This window comes from Pseudopipra pipra, chromosome 1 (assembly GCF_036250125.1).
Source record: "Pseudopipra pipra isolate bDixPip1 chromosome 1, bDixPip1.hap1, whole genome shotgun sequence".
Taxonomy (NCBI): domain Eukaryota; kingdom Metazoa; phylum Chordata; class Aves; order Passeriformes; family Pipridae; genus Pseudopipra; species Pseudopipra pipra.
In genome coordinates, this window is record NC_087549.1 from 8282274 (window position 1) to 8299518 (window position 17245).

At 37.5% G+C, this 17245-nt stretch overlaps 1 protein-coding gene across 4 annotated transcripts in view; it reads left to right on the forward strand.

Annotated features, from left to right (window-relative positions):
• Positions 1-6915, forward strand: part of DNAAF11 (dynein axonemal assembly factor 11) — a 34132-nt gene extending 27217 nt beyond the window's left edge. For all 4 annotated transcript variants that reach the window (XM_064644603.1, XM_064644622.1, XM_064644611.1 and 1 more), the window contains one exon: positions 6573-6915. In XM_064644603.1, the coding sequence (XP_064500673.1) occupies positions 6573-6756 (184 nt within the window). In that variant the 3' untranslated portion in view covers positions 6757-6915. The remainder of the gene's footprint in view (positions 1-6572) is intronic.
• The last annotated feature ends 10330 nt before the right edge of the window (positions 6916-17245 follow it).

Sequence of the window (17245 nt, forward strand, 5' to 3'; positions counted from 1 at the left end):
ATAAGAAAGATGGGGACAGATTTTTTAATAGGGCTTGCAGCTACAGGACAAGGGGTGATTGTTTTAAAGTAAAAGAGGGGAAATATAGAAGAAAGAAATTTTTTATTATGAGGATTGCCCAGAGAGGTGGTGGATGCACCATCCCTGTAACCATTTAAAGGTCACGTTGAATGGGGCTCTGAGCAACCTGATCTAGTTGAGGATGTCCTTGCTCATTGCAGGGGTGTTGGATTTCAGTGCAGTTTTAAGTAATTATGAATATGCTTCCTGCAGATTTTGAGGGTTAAAATATTACAGGAATGTATATCGGAAAAGTAGAAGTAGGAAAAGAGTCTCTGAATTACAGCTCTTTCTAAAAATAGTAAGTTTTGACCTCTTTCATTGAAAAGTCGCTGAGCAGCCAGATGTTAAAAAATTTGCTGAATAGTTGTCTCTTAGATTACAGAACATTCATTACAGTGATTACACTTGACAGCTACAGATGTCTTAGCTAAATGCTGTCAGACATATAATCTGCTAAACTGTAATGTAGTGCTTTAAATCTCTTTAACTCTTGTTAGCTAGATTACATGATGATACTGTCATTACTTCTGCCACATATGAGGGATTTCTTGTGTGACTGTATACAGAACTGTATTTCAAACCTTCAGAGAGGCGAGTGTCTGTGGAAAGAATTTGACAGAGTGATTTATTACACTTACAAAGCCTCTATCAATGTAGCTCAGTATGCCAGTTCTTACTGGAACTGGCCTCGCAGTTCAGCTGTGAGGTACTGGAGTTGAGTTCTCCACAGCTGCGTGGATGAACCTCAGTGGTAGGTAGGAACTCACTTTTCTGAATAATACTGGAAATTTTAAGAGTAACAGTTACATAAAGTCAATAATCCTTGTCTCAGCTTTAGACTATGCTTCCTTTAGCATATTGGAAAAGAAAAAAATGGAATAAAACTCAAAATGTCTCTAAATGTAAATATACACACACTTGAATTCTTCCAGTAAAGAAAGATATATAAGAATATAACTCTTTTTTCTTTGTTTTTTGGGGGGTTTGTTGGCTTTGTTTTGTTTTGTTTTGTTTTTTACTGTAGATCTTAATATATGGAGGTTGAGAAATGCAGCCAGAGAATGGATTAATTTGAAGAGGCAAAGGAATAGAGTGGCAATTTCTGCTTCACAAAGCAGAATTAAAAACTAGTCAGCAAGTTTCGATCTATACACATCTTCTATAATGAAATAAGGAATGTAAGGTAAAGGTACTTTCTGTTTGTGTAGTTCAGGCATTGCAAATCTGACTGCTTACTCGAAGTGTCTTTTTCCTCTTAGCTAAGCAGGAGTGCACTGGATGACTAAGCCAGCAGGTGCTGTCGAAAATATTGTGCAATGCATTAGGCTGGAAATCTGACTTGTGTTCTACTGGAATCAGTTCTTGGTGGCAGTATGTAATGTGTGCCTTTTTACAGAGTTTTTGTTTTGATGGGTTGTGTGGTTGGTTTGTTGGTTTGATTTGGTTCTTTGTCTGGATTCTTAAGGGGAAAAAAACAAAAAATATACTGCTGGAATATCCACTCTGTCTGCTGGAACACCCATAAATGTCTTTGAACAGTTTCAGCAGATTTCACTAATTATGAGAAAATATATAAAATTGCCTCTAAGTTATGTTGAACTTGGGACCAGGAAAACTTGAATGTTTTTAATCACTGTATTGGATTTTAATTCTAACCTTTTTCTAGCAAGCATATAATGATAAGAGTCATTGGCAGAACTTCCTTTATGGTTTGCAGTTTCATGGTGATAAACAAGCATTACTTTACTTTCCTTGGAGAAGTTTTTGGTTTTAGTTGAGCTTTTTTTCATTTATTAGCAAGTAAAGAATAAAAGACTGATTCTTTCAAAAACTCTCTATGGTTGTCTCACTTGAGATGTAACAGTTTTGCTGAAGATGAGACATACTGAGATGTAGTGTTTGCCTTCGTTAAGTACCTGGGAGTAGATCACAAATCTTGAGTTGAATAGATTTGCAGAATTAATATTTTCTGGTTACAAAGTTTGCTATCTGTCATGAAGACATTGAGAACTTCTAGAATACAAGTTATATTGTCTGGGAAATAAGGAATCATAGGAACTGTAATTCAATTGACTGTTTAACCAGAAAGTAGAGTCAGGTATGACTAAGCAACATATTAAAAAGGCTTTTTACTCAAATTAACCTTCAAGTATGGACTCATTTACATTCTCATGGAGGCATGGAGCAGAGGGTATACACCTCTATCATGTGACTAATGAGGAGAACAAAAGGTGGGGTGCCTCAGAAGTGATTTGAAAATTAATTTTCAGACACAGGCCTCTGATAATCCCTAACTGTAATAAGGGCAAGGAGACTTCAGAAAGGTGCCCTTCTGGAGGAAAAGCATTCTCAAAGACACTGTTCAGTAAGGTCTTGGTCACTACAATCTGAAGTTATCTCCAGTGTGTATATGTGACAAGGACAAAAGACTGAGGGCAGAGATGAACTTTAAAGTCATGTTCTAAAATTCCATAACTTTGTAGACAACTTTGCTAGAATAAAATTTTGTGTCACTATAAGCTTCCCTAATGTTTAACACACTAGGGACTCGACTTTGGCTGACAAATTGAACAGTGAAAGGGGTGAAAATAAGATGATATTACAGCCACATGTGAAAATTCAGAGTCAATTTGCTCATTGCAGGTATTGGAGCATATATCTTGCTAACAGACAAGGTCAGTTTATTTAGTATCTTGAAGTGATTATGCGTAAGAAGGTAAGGGATGGAACAGTGAAGTTTAAAATGTCACAGTGATTATGATTTTCTGTATAACTTTTAGAAACTTGGACTCTACTGTTTTATACGGTCTCAGTCTGATGAATCCTATTTGTGAGATGTATTTGTCTTTTAGAACAGAATGACCCAGACGTCATCAGCCTTTCATTCATCAGAACTGCTCACCAGTGATTTGTTAGTTCTTGGTTGTAGTTCAGTCCCTGAAAAATGAATTTGATTTTGCCAGTATTTATATTTTTCCAATGATCCACTCAGTCTGAAGACTCTAGTTATAGTTTCATTTCTCTATGTAGAGAGAAAGGCCTCTTATACAATGAAAGAGGTATTACCATAATTATTTGCTTAGATTACCTAGTAGATTTTTCTAAGTCTGTATTTTCAAAAGTTGAGACCGAGGTATGGTAAAAGTCATACATTTGCCATCAGTTTTTGACATACATAAATAAAGATTTGTCTCTCTCTAAGCTCTCAAATAAGATATTCGATATAACAGACTCATTCTGTTTTCTTATTCAAGAAAAGGATTTATTAGTACTTTTTCTAAGATGAAATTATTTTTATCCTGTTTCATTCATAATGTTAGAAGACTGGAAAAAGTGTCTCTTCAAAGCAGTTGGTTGTGACTTGTAAATATCTTTGGATATCCTGGTGCCAGAAACAAAACTTTCCATTAAATTTCAATAATTGTATATTCTGGATTAAACATATGAGAAATCTTTAGCAACTTAAATTTTATTGAAATTCAGAAGTTGAAGCAGGGGAATGTAACTGTCAAATCATTAAAGTATCAAATATGTGCATTAAGAACTGTGTGAACAAAAAGTGTAAATTATCAAGAAATACCAAATTATCAGATATGTGCTCTGTCACACACCAGATTGTTCAGCAGGCTGCTATAGTTATGCAAAATGGAGGGACTAACTTTCTTTATTGTGGTCTTCTCAATTTTACTGTAAAAGCATTATCAAACAGTGTGGAGTTAGAAATAGCCTCTCAAAGGAACATAAATACCAGGAAAAAAGAAAGGATGTAATCCAGTATTATGTATTTTTGTATGGTGCTCTTGTCTTTAGACCATAATTTTTTGAGTAGAGAACATTCAACAGCAGGTAGTAGTGCCAAAAACTGTGACCATCTTCTTTTAAACCTGAACTTGAAGTAATTTGCAAACACTGAGATTTTCAGATCTGTGCTCTGGCTGGTCCTGCAAGAAATATCACAGTTGTCTTACCATTGCTCATGGAAGAGCTTCAGCAACAAGATGATTTTATTTCCACTAGGTAGAATTACATGGAAAAAACCCTAATTCTTTCTCACAAAAATGTTCAGGTGGGTTAGTCTTGATGTCATCAATACCCAGGCTCTTTTTGCATGGATTGCACGATGAGAGGAGCAGATTCTCAGCAGATACTGTGCTGTAGCTGCACTGACTTCAGCATAACCGAGTCTTCTTGTCAGCCAAAGATGTATCATGGTAGTTGTGATCCCACTCTGAAGCTTTACTAAACAAGTATAGAATGTTTGATCATGTTCATGTAAGTATGTAAAAATCCACTTCCTTTCTGGAAAAAAATCACCTCTGCTTGATTCTCAGTCTTACCTGTTGTCTGTTGCTAAGACACTTCCAGGTTACGTATTGATGGAATTTTGAGAATGGCTGATGCATATAATCCTTTCACAGCTTGTTGATGTGGATTGTTACTTATGAAACTACTGTTAATTCATTTCTGGTATACTGAAGTTTATTCTGCTACTAAACAAGCTACTCAAACTCCACAGAGTTTTTTGTATTTGAATGACTAACAATTTGTACAATTTTAGAGCTGCTCAACAAATGTGAAATACCACTGCTAATTAAAATACTTCTAATCAAGGAAATTCTTTTCTAATGTGATAGAAACAAACACTGAGCCTAATTTATTTTCATATTTATGATTTTTCAGCTTTTTCTGCGGTGCTTCAGATTAGTGGTTAATGATTAGATTAAGATTCTGGACAGGGTCTGCTCTCTTTGCCATCTCACCAAGAGCTACTGAAAAAGTGATTTCAGGTCACAGCACATTTCATAAATTACACAGGAAGCAAAAATGTATGTTAATTTTTGGGGATGAACATTTTCCAGAATGTTGCCACAAATAGAATCCATTTTTATTTCATTAAATAGCATAGTGTAATATATGGAAAAAATCTAATCTTATAAATTGAAGAACATTCAGGGTAAAGAAATAAGACTTTTCTTGTATTTGTTTTCATTACTCATAAAATTCTACTCTGAGTAGTTTTTGCTTATGCCACTATCTGGGAAAGGTTTATCCAGGTTATTAAAGCAGGCTGCTTCTCTGTTGTTTTCCCCTCAGCAAAATGATCAATTGATTCCTGTAGTACAAGAGAAATCCAGTGGCATAGGGCTGAGAGGTTGTTGGGCTGGGGGCTGCCTCTTCTTTCGTCATGCTGTTCTCAGCACAGCATAGGAGGAAACCTCCCATGAACTCTTTTGCTTCTTCACTGGGACAGAGATCCTGCACACAGATGTGGGCTGGGATGTCTGCTAAAATCTGACAGAGCCTTGATGGAGGAGCACTGGCAGAATTTGGAAACTGCTTGGCAGAACTCTCCCTGTTTTAATAACTAAAGATGGTGTATTTTCAGTTAAAAATCTTTTAATATACTTTATTTACATGCTTTCATCATCTGTGTTGTGATCCCAGAAGTGCATTCTCTCATACAGTGACTTTGCCTCTTTTCTGTTTGTTCTAGTTCTGATCTCCTGGGTAAACACATAGTTTTCTCACATCTGTCTTGTGCCATACTGAGCTTGGAACTGTGACCCAAAGTACCACTCAGTATACAATGGAGTAGGAAGATGTACAAATCATGTTGTAATTGGGAGAAATTAAACAACATTGTAGTATTAAATTTCCATTTTGCTATTTTTTATGTAAACACAAATTGCATGAAAGCAGGTTAGATTTTTTTCCATTTAATCATTGAGCTCCTCTATTAGAAAAGAACAAAGAGATTAAATGCTGAAATACAGAGAGTATATTTCAAATCTTTGATCATCATGTGATGTGGATAAGTTGCCTTAATGAGTGGCCTGTACACATTTCTAAGTGTAATCTACAGGAGTATCCTTAATAGCAGTAGAATCTGAAAATTTTGTTAAAACTCTAACCTTTCTTATAAATTTTTTTTCATAGTACAAACATGGTGAGGATTGACATTGCTAAAACGTAAAAATTAGATGATCAAATCACAAAGTTTATACAATTTTGTTTTCACTCTAAATAAAAGTATTTCTGTTTTCCAAAGATGAATCTGTCACATAAAAATTAATAGACAGCCAGTGTGTTAAAAATGAAGAGAAAAAAAATTAAAAAACAATTAGATTAAAAAAATGTTCTTATATCAAAAGCCAACCATTTGTAGTGTGATACCAGCAGTCACCACGTTCTGATATAAAACAAATTACACATATGAAAAATTACATTTTGATGTTCGTAGACTAAAGATTCTTTTCTACAAAATCTTAGAGATTTTGTAGTACTTTTCTGGGTTTACACTGAGGTTTTTTATGGTAACCAATTTTTAAGTTACAAGAACTCTTAATCCTGGTTTAATTGGACTTAGTAACAACTCTCACACTAAAGTCAATCTCTTTATAAACAGGCACTCAAAATAGAATCATGGAATCATAGAATAAAGTCAAATAGTTCTTTTATATTTGACACTGAAATTAAGTTTCTTTCCATTTGTTTCCCTCTTGTTTCAGGAGTGGAAAAGTTGAGAAGTTAGAAGTGGATCCTAGTAAATATTCATTCCCTGATGTGACAAAGATAATACAAGAAAAGGAACGAACTGGACAGGGACCTATAAAGCTACATCCAGAGAGGATTACAGAAGTTAAGAAGAGTTGTGTTGATTTTGAAAATGATGATGTTCCTCCCTTAATTTGAAACATTCTTAAACAGTCCCTCTATAATACATTCTTAAACAGTCCCTCTCTCTATATATATATATGTAGTGTGTATGCTTGAGTTGATTTTGGAACCCTATCTGTAAAGCAAATATAATAGAGCTAGAGCTGGAAATATCATTACATTTCTTATCAATAACTTTTTTATGCTTGTGTTTTTTGCTGAATTTTCTGTTAGTATATTGCTATACAAAATTCATTTTTCTACATTGCTTACTTAGTGTGAAATCAGAATGGGAGTCATATATCAGAGATTGTCATTTCTTCAAAGAATTTACTGTCTGGGTTGAAAGATGACATATTACTGTAGAAAAAGAGAGGAGGAAGGAAGAAAGCACTTGTAACTAGATTTATGATTATTCTTATTAAACTAAGGATAGAAAAAATCTCTGTGCATTCCTTCAGTGTTTTCATTTTCATGAAGGACAACAGTAGAAGAAAATAAGGCATTAGGAGAGTGAGAGACATTGCTGTAATCTAGCAGACATCAGTGGATTTTCCTGCATAATGCACAGCTCCTGGATTCTGGAGCTGGTTTAACAATGCCACTCCATGAAGATTTTGGGAGAGAATAAAAAGAAACTTCAAGCAAAAAGTGACCTACATTACCTTCCCAATGCTCTTGAAGTTGTTTCTTTATAAAGAAAGACTTCATTTGGTTCTGCAGAAAGAAAATGCTTCAGATTTAAATCAGCTTTTGCTTCTAGTCAAATGGGATAGGGCAGGCAAATTTAAGTCAGGAAGTATCAAACCGCATTATGTGGTTAGAACTTGTTTACATCCTTAAGATAGAAAATTAATAAGTTGCAATTATAACTGAACCACTAAAACTCCACTTAAAATATAGTGCTTAAGTAGCAGTCTAGATTCAGATAGTGCCCATAATACCCTCAGCACACAGTCAAGTTCATGACACATTCTTTAAAAGTGCTGTATTCCTAATTGTGAAAAACATCATGCAAAAAAACTCAGCAGTTTGAATGAAAATATTACTATTGAATTATGGGAATTTTTAGCCACTCTGAAGTGCTTTACGATTCTTCACAGATGTTTAATGTAAGATAAAGATAAATAGTCTATCGTAAAGTGCACTGAGGAGAAGCAGAATATACCCATCAACTCAGGCTGATGGCTTGAACTGATGCATTTTCTTCGGTTGCAATTTGAAACGGATATAGGATTAAAAAAATGAAGTTTCATACTAATGCTGCCTATACTGAGAGCTGAAAAGAAAGTTTATATATTACAAAGACATAGACCAAAGTGGAATTTTAAGCATCGTGTGATGTACTGGCATATCATCTCAGATTTTTCTTATGAACTGACTCAATTTTTCCAGTTCCAGAATACATTCTTCCATGATACAAGCCTCTCGGTCCTGAAATCTATTTAATTAGCTCTGCTCTGGTTAATGGAGTATAAAAACATCAACTGCTTTTGCAATATGTCCCTATTCACTATAAATGCCTAATTGTGCCGAGGCGGAGAAGCCAAGGAGGGAGCTGCAGCAGAGGCACCCTGAGGGGAGCTGGAGGAGGAGGAGGAGGGCAGGGGGGAGCTGCAGGTCCTGGGCAGGGATCACCCCCTGGCAGCCCCAGGAAGACTTCACTGGAGCAGAGACCCCCCTGAAGCCTGGGGGATCCTAAAAGTTGGTGCTATTTTATGTAACTGTGCAGCCCTAGTAGGGAAACAAGCAACAATGTAATTTTTACCAGTCAGATGGGCAATTCATGTTTTTGTTCTTTTTCAAGTCTATTTCCTTTTATTTTGTGTGGGAGTATAAATATTGCTGACCTTGGGATGGGTGAAGAGGACAGGCTCCACCACCTGTTTGAGGATAAAAATCAGTAGATTTTGGCAGCACATCCAAAAATTTGTCTCCTGTAGTTTCATTGATTGCTGTGGGGATTTTCTGAAGTTTCTAAGAGTTGAACCCATTGCAGTTTTTCCTCTTTTTCTTCAATGCTTATTTCTGAAAGTCATGTAGGGACAATCCACCTTTCAGACCTTCTGCAAATTTGGATGATCCTGTCAAGAGTTTCAGAAGGTTGTAGAAAACAGGCATCTGGTCATGTATGATTATTTTATTTTTTTCATAAGCAGAGAGCTCTAAAAATTGATCCTTTTTGCCAAACCGAAGGATAACACAACTGGATCTTTCCCCATTCCAACTCAGATCTCTTTTTCATCTAGTTTCTAGTGAATATATTTTGCTGTTTTGGGAAAAAACAAACAAACAAAAAACTGCATTGAGCTGCAATTACACCTCATAGGAGAATTAATAGCAGATACCAAAATATACTTGGAACTACCGAAGAAAGAGTTCTTTCACATGGTATCATAATTTTGAGTCCAGCCTGAAAATGGAGTGTATTCTGAGAATTGGCTTCAACAAAACTCTCAGAGTGCATGTATGGGCCAGGGAGAACATGAACAGAGGTTGATCACAGAGAAATGAAGTGCACAAGCACAAGATGACACCAATGGCCCACAGGAGCATAAACACACCTCACTAAGTATCAATTACTGATCACTAAGGTAATGCAGCTTTGAGAAAAGAAAGCAAGAGGAGAAAGGACGTGTGGCCAATGTAGATAAAATATCCCCTGTACAGTGAAAATGCAAAGAGGATAACAAAAGGAATAAAAGATAGTCACAGCCCTCACCAGGAAAAGGAAGAGCAAAGAAGGAAACGCCAACATCATCTCCCCCAGTTAAGGACGTGGCAGCTGTTCAAAGCCATTGTGCATCTGCAGCATGATGCTCCTACTTAGAGCAGGCAACAAAGAGCTGCTTTTTGATTTGCCACTTGCCTCAGTCTGTCACTGCAGACTCAGCAGTTGAATGTACAGCATTATCTCTTACTATGTAATTGGGTTAAGTAGATTAAAATTTCAGACAGCACGGAGTGTGCGTTGTGATATTTCACCTCTAACTAGATGACTGGATGAATTTTAGCAGTATGCAGTGGGTGGAACAATTCATCATCCGTTAGACAGGAGATGGATGAGGTTAATGACAAATTCTAGTAGTACTAAGAGGAAAGATCTGTAATGGTTCAGGAGTGCCCTTGGATTTCTACAAAATCTTACTCTTGTTCTATAACTGGGATGGCATTTGCAGTCAGAACAAGAGGGTTTTGTTGATGCACAAAACAGAAGGTGTCCAGTTCCCTCCAGCACTAAATTGATTCATCTTAGTCAAAAAAAAGGAAAAGCAGAAGTAAATCTGTTACACTATGACAGGGTAAAGCTATCCTGCACTCACAATTACAGCTGTATTGTAGAGCAACATGCAATAAAATAGCAAAGCTTGGTTCAAAACTGCCTTTTGTCTTACAGTCTTAGATGTATTTGTGAATATACTCAGTATGGGTAACAGCATTGGACATGCAAAATGTGCTTTCCCACTGCATGTTTCAACTGATATTTGCCATAAGGGGAAGCTGAAGGGGAAGCTGGTGAGTAGCAGATAACATTTCTTCCTGGTTAATGAATACTGAAAGAAAGCTGCAGAGTGGCCAAAGCATTAAGCCTTTTTCTGAACAATTGGTAAAGAACAGGTGTTTGCTGTCAGAGCTAGACTGGGTAACTAACCTCACCCAAACAAAAACAGCATCCCAAAATGTTCAAAGTTGGAAGGGGCCTATGGTGATCATCTCGTCCAACTTCCCGCTCAAACCTAGAGCCAGTTGCCCTGGACCATGTCCAGATGGCTTTGGAATATCTCCAGAGATGGAGAATTCACAGCCTCTCTGGGTGATCTGTGCAGGCACATGGTCACCCTCACAGTAAGAAAGTGTTTCCTGGTGTTTAGGGAGAACCTCCTGTGTTTCAATCTGTGCCCACTATCTCTGGTCCTGTCACTGGACACCACCTATTTATTGTTTAGTTGTAAATTATTTGTGAATAAATGTATTTCTTCTGTTATAGAGTCATCTGTAGCATGCTGAAGCTTATTGTTCTCATTTGCAGCACTTAAACGATACTGACGGAATCCAGCTGTCTCTTTCCACCTCTGATAAAACCAGGCAGACTAAAAGCTCAATGAAGCTGAAATCTGAGAAAACAGCATCTAAAATAACAAAGACAAAAGGTATGACATAATTTAGAAAGCACAGCTTACTCTGAGAGTGACAGTTCATGTTTTACTTTTTAAAAAGCAGAAATGATCAAATAGGTTATTAGTGGCAGAAGTGCTGCTGTTTGTTGCGCAGTTGTGCACTGAAACTATCTAATAATCAACTGGGATCTCTCTGAGGCAAGTTCTGTACAAATTGTTCCTGCATCAAACCTGTCACAGTTAAAACACTATGAAAGCCACATCAGGCCTCGGGACTGTTAACTGTATCAGTTTCCAAACCACCATGGATTAGCTGAGCTAGTTATAAAACCTTTAGACATTAGAAGGAACAGGGAAGCAAGGGAAATAATGTCCCCCATTAACCCAACCACTGGAGATGTTACTTTGTCCCTTGTCTCCTTTAGCATAAAGCAAGTTAGAAAGTCTGGGCATAGTCTCTTCTGCCTTACAAGCCCTTCCTATAGGCAACAGCCACGACCCCCTGCCACAGAACACATTAACACAAAACTTAAAAGAGAGCCACACATTGGTTTAAGAAACTACTCTACAGCTCCTCCATGGGGAAGCCCTGATGTGGTGGGAATTGGCCAGGGATTGAAAGTCAAAAGCCCATTTCCTTAAGGAGATGGGATAGTACGGAAGCAGCCCTCTGCTTTGTCTGGGTGTCGGCATAAGAAATAGTTTGCCCTTGAATGACTTCAGATCTGCACGGTGGACATTTTTCTGTAAGGGCACCGTCTCAACCTATAAGGGACTCTTCTCATATTTAACAAAAGCATTGGAAAATCACGATAACCAAGTCCACGCTGGGAATTGTACTGCTGGTACTGAAAATAGAGCTTTCAGTGTGGTACAGCCTGAGTGTCTGGGGGAAAAAAGTCTCAGAAGTTATAGCATGCATCATATGAACAGAAGCACTTAAAAGCTCCACAGCTCTAAACTCTAAGCATCTTTCTCCTCAGAAACTTCACAGGAAATATGTGTATAGGAGAGTTGACTGGGGAACATTTGGCTAGAAAGATGTGAGCTGTGGCTATGCTTTGACCTTTGTTGTGCTCTCAGTGCTAACCATCTGCAAGTCTACCAGCAGCATAATTATGCCTGTTTGACAGTGTACATAAATTAGTGTTGGCTCTTCTGGTTTTGCAACAAAACAGGCAGCCATGCGACTTTTTAATTAAGGATTTAACTGAGATTGATAATAAAGTTCCAATATGCTTCCATATTTAAATGAAAGTGCATCAGCATTATAAAATTTTCAAAGGGAAAACATCCATGGAGAGTTATCAGTCACCTGTGAAGCATAGCTGAAGTGAAGCATGACATCAGCTATGGAAGAAATCCAAGCTGTCTGGTTTTCCTGCACCGAACTACATTCTGCAGTGGAAATCCTCCAAGGGAATCAAGTCCCTATTTTTCACTCATTTTATTTTAATTTCCATGAACCTGAGACTTTGTATTGTACTTCTGAACATTTAAAGATGCTGATATCCTGCATCATTTTCAGAACTTCCTTACATGTGCTTATGCTCAGTATCTAGTTACAGCTTCAGCTACTAAAATGCTTAAAAAATTCCACCCTCCCTTATGTTTATAGTAAAAGCTATATTCATCTCACTAAAATTATTTTTCAATATTCTAAATAAAAATATATGTCTGTTTAAATTTATGCTTAAAGTTTAGCTCAATCTGGAAATTCATGTTTGAAACTAAATCACTGTCAAACATTCTTAAAACTTTTCCAAGTGTGCCTCCGGTACAGGTCTACAGTATCTTAAATCAATCAATTAAATTTTTTCAGTTTCCTTCTCACAAATCTTGAGTGCAGCCTGAACATTCTTAAAGTGGTAGTGAAATGCCAAAAGCTCCTGCAGCATGTTAATGTGTACCTTATAGGTGTGAATGTGTCATCAGATTACTTGGTGCTGACTGTGCTGGGGGGATTTTTGTGGGGCTGGAGGTAATTTCTCACACTTTGTCAGCTGTGATGAGACACATCATTACATGCCTGTGATCTGTAAAGCAAATTCTCCCTCTTTATCAGTGTTTGACACTGGATGCTTAACAACCTGGTTAATCAAAACTAGATTATACTGCTAGAATTAATGAGGCATTGAAAGGATTTAATGACTGAAGGAAGCTTTTCAAAGCTTGTGTCAAATAGATTACTTAGTTTAATATTTGCTCATAAATAGTAGAGAAATGTGTGACATGGAAGTTGCAGTTATTCAGACAAATGAATTTCCCTGGGTCAACCTAACCCTGATATCACTGAAAATCTGATGTCTAGTTCATGTTCTTTTGATAGACAAAGAAGCTCTTTCTTCTTTCCCATTGTATTAGTTCAGGGTTCAATGTATAAGATTCAAGGATAGCTGACAAAAATGACCATCTAATCTGAATTAGAAGAGATTTTATTGTTGGATATAATATCTGAATCACGGGGTTAAAACAAATTATTACACCTAGTTAGAGATAGGGAAGTCTGCCTGTTATATGAGCTGCAGAGTTAGTTTCAGGACCTGATAGCTCTTGAATTTGTCACTGGGCCCTTCAATCAGGAAAAAAAAGCATAGTTTGGTCAGACAGACTGAGGTTCAAGGTTTCCCTCTTTGATTTTAAAAACTTTATGTGGTATTCTTTGACCTGGAGCTTTTGTCAGATTGGGAAAGAGGATCCAAAGTGTTGTTCAGTGTGTCCAAGGAATGAACACCTGTGTGGGAACACAAGTACGAATGTTCTCCCCACTGCTTGTACTGCAATGCTTCTGTACTTCCTTGCTCATACTGGGACATGACAGTGGGTCTTTTCAGGTGGTTCTAGGAATCTATTGCCTGACATTGCAAACAAGGGAACAGCAAATGGATACAAGCAGGACACCCACTTCAAAAGTACCATTCGGTCCTGAACTAAGCCAGTTTCCACCAGTCCATTTACAGGCTATTGCTTCTCGTGAATGTGGAGCTGGTTTGGACCTTTCATGCTGATTTTAGAGTTCTTGGTTTATGTTCACAGGAACTTGCCATTTGCTTTTGCCAAAGGAATTTGCGTAAACAGCTTGCTGTGCAAACTAACTCTTAAATTCTGCATGTAGCATGGTTTATTGTCAAGATGAGTCACTTACGGAAAAATGCCTTTGCAGAAAGAAATCCCCAGTAAAGATCCACAGGTCCTTTACTCCAGGACCCCATGGATCATACCCCACAGTTTCCCAGAAAGGGCTGAGCTCTATTGGTTTATCTAGTCCCTACTCACTTCCTGAGGAGGCCTGAAAGCTTCCCAACATATCTCAGCTTCATAGATGCTGAAATTACTGGTGAACTAAGAGTCAAAACTGGGAAAATATATCCCCATCCTATGGGTGAGCACATGAAGAATTTTAGGTAAAGTGACAAACCTCAGTAACTCAATTCAATAGTGGCAGAGCTGATGATATAATTCTGAATCCCATCACTTGAGGATATCATTCAGTTGAGAGTAGGAGGCACAAATACACCAATAAATTTCTTATGCAATGACCCACAGCAGTAGGTGTAAGGAAGACCAGCTGAAGCCACATCAGGAGTCCATTTGGCCCAAGATGTGGCTCAGTTCAAGCAGGACTTTTCATAGGCCAGTGAATACAGTGAATAGCAATGTAGCCACCACTCTGGAGGGCTGTGTGTGACTGCCCCATCACACTTACTAACCCTTGAGGGAGGCAGGATTGACACTGTGGTTCTCTTGCACACTCCAACATAGCCCAGCCCCTTCCTCCTCATCCTGGGAGAGGCAAAATTCAATTTTGCATACCCTGCTGGGAGCACTTGACCCTGTTCTGTATAAGAAATGTTGAAAAAAGTGATCTTTCCCTGATACAATCTCAGACAGTCAGCAGCTGTAGGAAAGCCTGACCTAAGGGTTAACATGCAATTATCTTTGATGGAACACTCCTCTGTGAATTTGTGTTGTCATTATTTCACACTAACTATGCTTATAAACCTCCATTCTGTATCCTGTGGCTACAAGTTTCATGCTTCAATTATGCATCCTGCAAATATTGACCTTAGTTTATTTTAAGCCTATCAGCATTTCCTTGGGGATTCCTAGTTCCTTTGATTCATCCTGTTGTTTTCCTCAGAACCTTTTCTACTTCTAAACATTGAGGAATGACCAGGACAAAATCCAAGAAGTGCTTGTTCTGTAGTTTCACACAGCCCCATGTTATCTCTCATTTTCCTACAGATTTTTAATGGTCTCCTATCTTTTGAATACTGTCAAGCACTGAGCCCACATATTTATAAAACTGCCTACAGGGAGCTCAGATTTTATTTCCTGAGTTTTAATAGCTAGACAAGGACCTGCCACTATGTACTGACAGATCAAGCTGGTTTAGGTAGAGTTATTTTCCCCTTTGTATTTAGAGACATTAAACTATTGTTTCCTTCAGTCACTCAACTCCTTGGGATTTTCAGACATTTTTCTGCTCTTCTCAGTCAGCTTGAGATATGATTCCTGCAAGCTGTTTTATCACCTCAAAATTTATTTTAGCAAATGCTATCATCTCATTGTTCATCTCTTTTTCTGGACCATTTGAGAGGCTCAACTTTAAGTCCAGGTCTCCCTAGGGATCCACAGATAATCCTCCATTGTGAAAACTGACTATTCCTACTCTGTCCTGTCTTGAAGAAATTCTTAATCCTTGGGGTGACCTTCCTTCTTATGACATGGCAGCTTAGTTCCCTTCATAATCTTTCAACCTTGTCAAAAGCTTTCTGAAAAACTGAATGCATTATATCAACTAGAACATCCTTTCCCATATACTCACTAAAAGTATTTCTATTTGAGTTGAAATATTGACAGAAAAACTTTCAAGTGACTGGTCATTTTAGTTGCTTCTGTATTTGGTATCTGATGTGAGATGCCTTTGGAGGGCAGTGATTTTTCACTTTTTCAGTAAGTGACCAAGCCTTTTAGTCATTACCCTGGAGAAGTTTAAAGTTGAACATGCCAGTTCTTGCTTAAAAACTCTTAAGCTATGTGGAAATGTACAAACAGAAAGTAGAATAAAGTGGCATTTCTGATTATGCTGAAAAGAGAAGCCGGTCACAAAACACAAAGGTGAGAATTTCAAAAACACATGTCCTTCAAAACACACAAAATAGACACTCCTTGCTTCCCATCCAGCTTTTATGCAGTTAAATGAGTTAAACGCACAAGATGTTTTTTCCCATGAAGGCAGATAGGATGAAAAAAAGACATCACCACTTACAGAGAAAGCAGAGGAGAGAGTGTCCTCCCGTCTTCTGGACTGGAGTTGAGGAGGAAGCAGAACATGCTGAGATTCCAAAGGCACTAAGGACAAAAACCCTTCAAGCACTTTTGTCCATGTCACTGCCTGAGAGTAAATTGCTGGGGCCTTTTCACTTCCACAGCAATCTGGCTGTACAATGGTTTTCAAAAATGTCATTTTCAATTGGAAGGTCATTCCAGCAGAAAAGTTCTCCAACAGCTAGCAGTGCAAATTTTGACTTTCACCTTTAGAAATCCATTTGCAAATTCCTTTTTGATTTTTTTTAAAGGTAATGAACTCTTATTCTACACTAGAACTGGAAAGAGCTGCATGTTCTTGTTCCCTTTAGACTTGAAAGAATTTACCATTTGCATGTCAATAGTCTTTAGTAGATCCACTTTGTACATCATTTGCATGCCTTTGACTGCATGACAATTAACAAATTAATATCTGCGATGGATGTATCTTTCTGGGAAATGGTAAGAGGTTAGTGAGAAGCTTTACCATATTCAACATATTCATTGGCATTTCAGGGTAAAGCAATTACAGTGTCTCCATTAAATTTATTACTGCACTCTGTCAGGGGATTCAGACCTTGACAGTTTAACCTTGGTTATTCTGATAGTGTGATATGGAAATATGGCAGACCATAAAAAATGCAAGAGTTGTTTAGACCTTAGTCAGGAAACTCGTTGTGAATTCCATTGTAAAGAGTTTTGGAGTGAAGCATGACTTGGGGGTCCAAATATAGCATTTTAAATGGCAAATACATCAATGAACCTGAGAACATCAGTCAGGAGAAGGAGTTATGGTCTGAATACAGGAACTGCAAACAGGTCCTAATTCTTCTTCCACTAAATCCTTATGAACTCGGGTAGTTTTTATTGGTCTCCTCCTTCATTCTGGCATTTCAATACAAGAAAGGCTGTGAAGAATTCAACTGCATCTCCACCTCCATGCATAAGTGTTGAATCCTTGTAAACAAGGTCTGATATAAATTTTTGCAGACTTTATGCATATTAATCCACTGATGCACCACTAAGGTTGTATTTGTAAAACCCTGCAGAAGTGAGACAAGAAGAATTGACTTGACATATACCATGAAGCTTCCTGA